At 30.6% G+C, this 9,043-nt stretch overlaps 1 protein-coding gene across 3 annotated transcripts; it reads right to left on the minus strand.

Moving 5' to 3' along the window:
• Positions 1 to 93: 93 nt before the first annotated feature.
• Positions 94 to 2,735, minus strand: LOC101210189 (transcription factor DIVARICATA). Of its 3 annotated transcripts, none has more exons than XM_031887620.1 (3): positions 1,431 to 2,735; positions 875 to 1,317; positions 94 to 568 (listed from the first exon to the last, which is right to left on the minus strand). In XM_031887620.1, exons 1-3 carry the CDS (start codon positions 1,853 to 1,855, stop codon positions 519 to 521), a joined length of 918 nt encoding a protein of 305 aa, XP_031743480.1. In that variant the 5' UTR covers positions 1,856 to 2,735; the 3' UTR covers positions 94 to 518. The 3 variants fall into 3 exon arrangements, with proteins under 3 accessions (XP_031743480.1, XP_004143146.1, XP_011657133.1); XM_004143098.3 differs by having other exon boundaries at positions 95 to 547; positions 1,431 to 2,733; XM_011658831.2 differs by lacking the exon at positions 94 to 568 and having other exon boundaries at positions 591 to 1,317; positions 1,431 to 2,731.
• Between the last annotated feature and the right edge of the window lie 6,308 nt (positions 2,736 to 9,043).

The raw sequence follows: 9,043 nt of genomic DNA on the forward strand, positions 1-9,043 counted from the left end.
TGAAATGTTTTGTTACAGTATTTTCAGCTGTTATTTTGTCTCTGTCTTTTTGTGTTGGAAAAGAAAGTTCAATCCATAAGTTGTAACAAAAAAGAAACATAATTTAATTATATTATTAAACCCAAAGGGCAAAAAAAATTGTTTAAAAAACTTAAGCAATTAACAAAGAAACTGACAGATGAATAACAATAATGTTTCAAAAATGCATAGCCAAATAACATGCTTAATAGTAAAATAGACAATGACTCAAGTAAGCATATGATGAGAATTGTCTAAAAAAAAGAAGAAGAAAAACCCAAAGCTCCCTTTCCTTTCTTTCGAATGGAATGCCAAGTGTTCCCGATCTTGATCTCCAGTTTCGGTTTTCTGTTCGGCTTGATGTTCAAGAAGACGAGTTTCCATTTGTCTCATCGATTGGAATTTTCGACAAGAATCTTGTCAAGAGGAACCAATCTTTGAACTTAGCTTCTTTGTTGCACAACATTTTTCATTGACTAAGCAAAGCACATTGCCCATCTCTAAATGCATTGTCTTCCCAACATAGAATCTGCAATTTGCAGGGAAGCCCCTTTTAATGGACCCCAAAGAAAGAAAAAAAACATTGTGAAAATGAATTCAATTTCAATCATGTCCTCTTCAAGATATGGAGTTGTATTAAAGTATGTGACAATAATTAAGATTACAACTATACTATATGAAAGCTCAAAGAGGACATATTGGCATTGGCATTGGCATTGGCATTGGCATTTCAAAAGGGAAAAAAAAAAAGGGAAGGTTCAATTCAAATTTTCAAACTATCCATGGGGAAAGCAATGGCCGGCCTGCATCTGAAAGACCATATTTTGGGGTCCAATGAAGGGTTCATTGACAGCACCTTTTTGTAGGTGGTGCTCAGGTAGCCGAATCCCGGCAGCATACGAGTTGACACCGAATGCGCCTGGGGACATGAAAACGTTCCCATTGGAATGGTTGAAAACCAAGGCTGCTCCATTATTGTTGTGTTGTTGTTGTTGGTTCCAATTGAAGGCAGCTCTAGGCACGGTTGATGACGGATTCGAGTGGCGTGGGAGCACGGTTGCGTGCTCCGGTGATACGGATTTCTTGTTCTCCGGCGATGGACTTCTCGTGTCGTTGAGATTGACGGTTGTTATATCGTGTATGCTCGCTCTCCGCTTATCTTTTCCGCCTGAGAGCTGCCTGATGAAGTATTTTTGGGCGTGACTAGCTACCTGAGTCGGAGTTCGAGTTACAACAAAATTTCTTGAGATGTTCCTCCAATCCCCTTTCCCATATTTCTTCAACCCCATCAAAAACAACCTGCAAATTTGTTTACCAATTACAAATCAATCGAACTCAACAGAATTCCACTACAAAAATGGTGTTTGTTCCTGAATTGAACACGATTTTCAACAATCAAACCAAACACTTACTTGTGTTCTTCCTCAGTCCATGGAACTCCCTTCTTCCTCTCCTGATCCGCCGACCGTCCCGACGATCGTTTACCGATGAGGCCATACGATTGCTTGAATCCATCATAGCTATGACTATTGACCCAATCCAATGTAAATTGTGAAGTATCATAGCCAGGAATTGGGATCAAACCAGCTTCAATACTACTAACATCAGCTTCCAATTCCTTATACTGCCGGATCACATCCCCAACCGTCTTACCGGGGATCATCGACGCAACCTTCTGCCACCGATCAGGTGTATCGGTATCAAAAATCGCAAGAGCGTTCTCGAACATTTTGTTCTCGGCAACGGTCCACCTCGAAGCCTTACCGTCGCCGGAACTCCAACTCATGGTGGAAACAAGAGAAGAAGGAGAGGAGAGAATTTCCATTTCCCACTTCATGGAGCTGTGTGGGAACAAAATTCAAAGAGATTCAAAGAAGGTGTTTGTTCATGATTTTTTTTTCTTTAAAAAAGGAAAAACAGAGAGAAGAGGGAAAATGATTTGTGGGAAGGGATTTTTTGTAAATGAAATGTTAAATAGAGAAGAAACAGGAAGAACCCAGAGAGAAAATGCACCAAATGGTGGATATTTCACAATAGGAATTTGACAATAAGGGCGTTAAATCAACAAGCATTTCAATGGAATCAGAATACTCTCTCTCTTTCCCTTTTTTTGTTTTTTTTTTCCCTTCTTCACTCTGAGGAATCTACTCTTCAAAAAAGATGAAAAAAGTCACTGCACCTTTATAAATTCAAACCAACAAAAACAACAAAGGAGAATAATAATAATAATAAAAAAGAAAACAAAACAAAACCCAGAATTGGTATAAACCCTAAGTAATTGAAAACTTAATCCAGAGAGAGAAACAGGGGATGAAATATTCCGGGAAAACAAGGGAGAAAGAGGGTGAAATTTTTATCCGGGAAAAAGGAAATCAAAATCGGGAAAAGGGAAAGAAAATCTAGAAGGTGAAAAGGGATGGAACTGGGAGATTGAAAGGAAAGCTGAAAAAGGGGGAGAATCCGAGTGGGAGAGGACTGAACTGTAAGCTGTGAGATTTTTTTTTTTTTTTTTTTTTTTTTTTGAGTTAGAAACGGAGGAGAAGAAGAAGAGAAAGGGGAAAAAAGGTTGGAGCTCGAAAAGCGAAGCAATGGAGCGAGCTTCAAGGAATGAATCTAAGAAACACTGGAAAATAAATAATAAATATTGATTATTATATGTTATTTATAAAAAAGAAAAAAAAGAAAGAAAGAAAGAAAGAAAAGAAAGAAAAGAAAGAAAAGAAAGAAAAGAAGAAGAAGTGAAGTGGGAAGAGAGGTCGAATGTGTTGGATTATGATTGGTAGGTGTGATTAGTGTGTGGATCCTCCAACTTATGAAAAACTTCCCTCTTTATTTCATTATTCCATCTCTTCTTTTATCGTTCATACCAAAATCACCCCTTTATAAAATATACTCAAAACAAATTATATTTCAAACTAAAATTATCTTTAAATTTTAGATTTTAATTTCTATCCACCTCTATATTACATCTTTTTTTTTTTTTTTACTAACAATAACAATGTTTATCCCTAATAAAATTTAAATTTTTTATATAATTTAATAGTTCTTTTTTATAAAACTATCATTTACAATAATTTTACTACAAATAAAATCTTTCTTTTCTCATTTTACTATTTTATTATAATCAAAATATGTTCAACAATTATTTAGAATGATTTTTAATAGTTTTTTTTAAAAATAAAAAGAAGTTGACAAACTATTTAGGCTCTATATCAAAATTTGACAAATTATTTTTACATTCCAATTTTGTATGAAGGATAAATATTTTTGTTAAATGTTCTATTTTGTTAATTTCTTTTGTATTTTTTTTATTTGGCGTTTAGAGTATAAGATTTCATCGTTTAAATCTTCTATTTTATTTTCATAATCTTTGGTAAGAATTTTAAATTGTTTAGAAGATTAGTAAAAAATGTTAACAAATAACTATGTACCTTTGCATTTCTAAACGATTATGTACCAAAATCTAAACGATTACGTATATTGTATTATACAACCGTTAGACTTGAATTTGTTAACAATCATTTACATTGAACTACATGATCATTAATCGCTTACCATATTCAACACGATCATTTAAAATATATTACTTCACTACGATCGTCTATGCTCACATTGTTCTATAGCTTTCTTGTCATCGTTTAAAGTTTATTATCCAATCATTTAAATTTAAAACATTTTTTCCCTAGATTAAAATGAACTACACAATCTATATCATGATCTAAACCATCGTTTAGAATGTAGTACATGATAGTTTAAAAGAATATTACTCATGTGTGTTTGTCCGATTAATCACTTGTTGATCAAAGTATTTTTGGGTATTTCACATCGGGCTATGGGTTTTTTCCTTTTTCATAAGGAATAGTTGCAAATTTAGCAATTATATTTAAAATAGTTAAGTATACAACAACACTTTTAAAAAATTGGGTATAACAAAATTTGTCAAATTTTGTCAACAATAGAAATCTATCACGGATAGACCTGTGATAGACCATACAAGTCTTATCAGCGATAATTTTGCTATATTTGAATTTTTTTTTAAATGTTGTTATATCCTTCATTATTATTCATAAAATAATCATCAATTACAATTACCCTTTTCAAAATTGTTCTTTACTGTTTAAATATTTTACCGATTTGCTATATTTTTTTTAAAGTTATTTTTCATAATGTATAAAGAAATGTCTATGCTAGTATTAACAATGATGGATTTTTTTTAATGGGAATTATCGACAATAAATTAACTCCAAAAACTAATTTATAATTCACTCGATGTAAAGGAAATAAATTGGATATTTGAAATTACATAACAAAAATTATAAAAAAAAAAATGCATACTACAAAATATTGGTATAGCTTACCTATTTAATTTTAAAAAACAAAATGATTACTAAATGAAACTCAGATTTGTAGGTAACTTCAAGGTTGCAAGCTTAATTTCAAACGGAAAAAATTCATTAGACATAAAGGGCACAACCACTTTACCAAAGACATAATACAGTAAAAATAAGCATCATTTAACATATACTGTAATTTAATACTTCAAAATTAGTATTAAAAATACAAAATTAAAAAATGTGAGGGGCACGTGTCTCTGAACCCTTTAATAGATCTGCCTCTAGAATTCACAGTGGCATAAATTTATAAATTTATTATACATTTTTTAAAATTTAAAATCTAAGTCGAGAAAACATCAAATTCAAAGTATAAACCTGTAATTTATTTCAATTAATTTCAAAAGTATTAAAATAAAAAGATTCATTATTGTAATAACTTAGGTAGTTTTGCTATTTTAGGTGTGGTCAATTACTAATGAATGTAGGGAGCTGTCAAACACAATTACTACTAAGCTACCTATAAATATTAAATATTAAATAATTTTCTTTATACGTGTTATATAAATACGATAAAGTCGAACCCCTAGACCTAGACTAAATCTGTCAGTGAATGTGATTGTTTGTCTTCAAACAATAGCTTGAATGAAACAACTAAATAAATACTCAACTTGTTAATACTAACGGGGAATATGCCTTCCCAATTTCATAAGTACTTAAAAAAGAAGCAGAGTGGGAATTATTTAGCAACCATAAGCAAAATGATATCTAAAACTATTTAAAAGTGTGAAGATGATTATTACTGTTACATTGTTTTTCAAGTCATTATTTCCATTAAACCCAACAAATTTCTAATCTAACAATAAATTCCTAACATTTAAAGAAATGTGCATTTCTCAAACAAGTAACACTTGTGGATTTTAATTTGCCTTTTGAAATAAATAAATAAATAAAACACAAGACACGTCCAGGTTGATTTTTACACTTATTCGGCCATTATATTGAATGAAATAGTGTTTATTATTTAATTAATTGATTTTTTCTTTTTTAAGAAAAGGAAAAAGCAAAAAAACAATAATTGTAGGTTATTCAAAAAACACTGCCATGATTATATTTATGTAAAACTATATAATAAACAAATAATTTAGTGCACAAACATATATACTTGGTAATTTTCTTTTTCGAAATATAATATTCATACCTACATAATTTAAAAAATAATTAAACCACCCTCCCCCCAAAAAATAATATATTGAAACAACAAAATATTAAATAAATAGATTTAAGTTGCTTTTTTTAAAAAAAAACCATATGTTTGTTTTTTATAATAAAGTTATTTATTATTACTTTTTATATATATGTATATATATATAAAAAAAAAAGAATTAACCTTTTTCCCGAAGAAGTGACAACAGATCCAGACCAACGGCCCTGATTGATGTCATGCAAGTTGATAGAGTGGGGTCCTTCCTTGTAGGGGCCCACAGTGGGACCATGCTTCTCATTGGGCAGTCTTCCACATAATTGTTACTTATTTTAGGGTTACCATCTCGAGAATCTTTCTCATCCAACTGCTCTTATTACTCCAGGTGTCCTCAATTCATTCGCTAAATGTGAAACATAATCAAGTCTTAGACAAATGGTCCAGATAGATAATGGTGACCACCAATGAGTGTGCCCCACGTACACACATGAACTCCCAATTATGCCAGCGTACCCAATTCCATCAATTCGGCACACATAATTGAACCCAAGACCAAACCAAACCAAACCAACCCCCGTCCTCTCCTCTTTCCTCTTCCGCCACCCCCATCACGCTCGGATCTTCCCATCAACCATTACTTAAAACCCTACTATAGTATAGTGTTGTTAATGTATTTGAATATTAATCAACCATATCGTTGAACTAAAAAGAAGAAGAAAAAAAAACATTTCTACTAACACTTCTTTCCCCTGTCGACATTCCATTGGTGGGATTGTTTGGATTTTAAAAAGTTGGACAGACATTGATGGAAGGTGGGGCTTCTGAAGACGATAAACAAAAATTATATACGTATATAAAAAAAAGGTTGGAGGAAGAAATATGGCGGCGCGTGGAAAGAGGAGGCGCGTGGTGCACGAGGCCCATTCCGTGGAGTGTGTGGAAGAGAGGACCAAGCGGTCCCCTTCTGATGTGACCGACTGTTTCCCAGCAATTGTCCCTCTCCTTCTTCTCTCTCTTTTCCCCACTTTTATTCATACAACTTAACTATTTTACTCCCTTTTTTTTTCTTTTTTTATGCACATATTTAATATTCTTTTATTAACTATTTTTAATTTATTTATTTACATCCAACTCTCACATTTTTCTAAGGAGATAGATACAAAAAAGTGATCATTTTTATAATATATATATATATACACACACATATTCAAGAAAAATAAATAATGGTTTTTTGGAACTTTCGTGGTAGCTTCTCCCACTCTCCAAATCTATATATATATTTCAAATTTTTTTTAAAAAAATGCCTAAGTATATCTCTAGATTCTCAACATTTTTTGCTAATTAAAATTTATATTTTAGATATAAGCTAAGAATCACTTCTCATCTCTTTACCAAATTTTCTGTTTATTGCTTTTGCATGAAAGTTTAGAAGCAGAGTAAATTAAATATTGTACAAATATGAAGAAATTAAAGTTTACTTTTTGTTTTTTATATGTCTTTATTTAGCAAGTGGGTATAGTGAAATTGTCTCATGTGTTGAATATGTCACATGGCTCATGGCTGGGTATAGCTCTACACTCAAGTTGGAATCAAATTTCTTACCATTTTTATTGTTTTACCCGTGTACCGGATGCACTTAGGTTTTTTTGTATTTATAACATATTATAAAGAGAAAAGGGTAAGCATTTAATGTGTCAGAACAAATTGCCGAATGATTGTTCGAACAAAAATATCGTTCAAAATTTGTTGTTCGGACAACAACAAAAAAAAAAACGTTCATTTTGACAACGATAGCATTATTTCTTTTTAATATCGTTCGTTTAGAGTTAAATCAAGATATGTATGGAATTAGTTAATATGTTTTTTGATATGAGTGAGATAAGATGGAAATTAATATAAAATGAAGGTATGATAAAGGCGTGAAGTGAAAGTCACTAAATTAGTAATTAAATTAACTTTAACATTAATTAATTGACATAATCTCGTACTTTGCAAATGATTGGTCCCCTCTTATTCGAATTTGTTTGATAATTTGGGCTAAACCCCTTCAACTTTAATCTGTCCTTAAACTTATTTATATATTATAATTATAACAATAATAAAATTTAATTTAATTGACTTTATATATTAATTTAACTATTATGTCGGTTTGGTCGAAACTATGCATATTATGAATGTTTTTCGTTTTCTGTATTAATTTTTTTTTTAAAAAAAGTGTCACTAAAATATCATATTTATATTTTACTTTGCTCTTCTATCAAGAAAAACAATATTAAATTAGAAAGTATTTTCAAGAATTGAAATTTGTAGATTGACACATGGACATTTTGAAAAAGAATTGAAGTAAACAAATAAGTCCATAAAGAACTTTGTTTTTTATTATTTACTTTTATATTTATCGTCTTATCAATCTTTTATTGGGAAACTTTTATAGTGTTCTTTTGGTCTGGTTTTCTTTCAATTTGAGGGTAATATTTTTTGCCACCTCTTCAATGGTTGGAGACAAGGGATTGGTCGATGGAAAGTGTGGGGCTGATTGTTTGTTATACGGTGAGAGATTGGAGTCTTGATATCATTTATTCTTTAAGTATGCGAATTTAGTCGTTGAGTTAGGAATGAGATTTTGGGGTTGATGGGAGTTTCACGTTGTGTGGTTGGTTGGGAGATTGAGTAATGTTTATAAATTTTTTGGATTGGGTTGAGTAAAAGTGTCTAGTTTCTAAGCTTTGATGTATGTTAAAGTTTGCTGCTATTTTTTGTGCTTTGTGGTTTTTTGTTGCGATGATGGTGTGTGCTCGTGTTGTTATTTAGTTGGAGGATATTATAGGACTTATGAAGTAAGTTTTGTTTCTAGGCTCTGTTAGTTTGTGTTTTCTTTTTCCTTCTTATTGGGTGCTTTCTGATCTTTTTGTTGTTGTTTTGTACCTTGATCTCGAACTGTGGAAGTGTTCGATTAATTGTGAATACATATCTTTTAAAAAGATTAGGATTGGAAAAAATAAATATATTGTTTGTTTATTTAAAAAAAACAAAGTTAAAATCACAGCTAGATTATGCATTAAAAAAGAAAACTGTTTTTTTACAAGTGTTGGTACCCTTGAAATTCCATTTCCCAAAACAGACCAACATAAAAAAAAATTATTAAAATCAAACCAATTATCAAAAACAATAAATTTTACAAAATATTTACTATCTACACCAAATTCTATCTACAATTTTGTTATAGTTTGAAAATATTTTAATATTTTTAAAAATGTTATATTAAATGATATGTCTAATATATACTTTAATTTCATTTAATATTACTAATAATCTCAATTTGTTGTGTTCAAGGCCCATCTATAATTGCATCAAAGTTGACTCTTTACTATTTTATAACATAATTAATTCAGAGTATCAGTCAATAATTTAACAACTTTCATTTTTATTTAAAATCAACACAAATTCTCATTGTTTTTCTCAAAATTCTACCAAAGTAAATAGGAAAATC

This window comes from Cucumis sativus, chromosome 6 (assembly GCF_000004075.3).
Source record: "Cucumis sativus cultivar 9930 chromosome 6, Cucumber_9930_V3, whole genome shotgun sequence".
Lineage (NCBI taxonomy): Eukaryota > Viridiplantae > Streptophyta > Magnoliopsida > Cucurbitales > Cucurbitaceae > Cucumis > Cucumis sativus.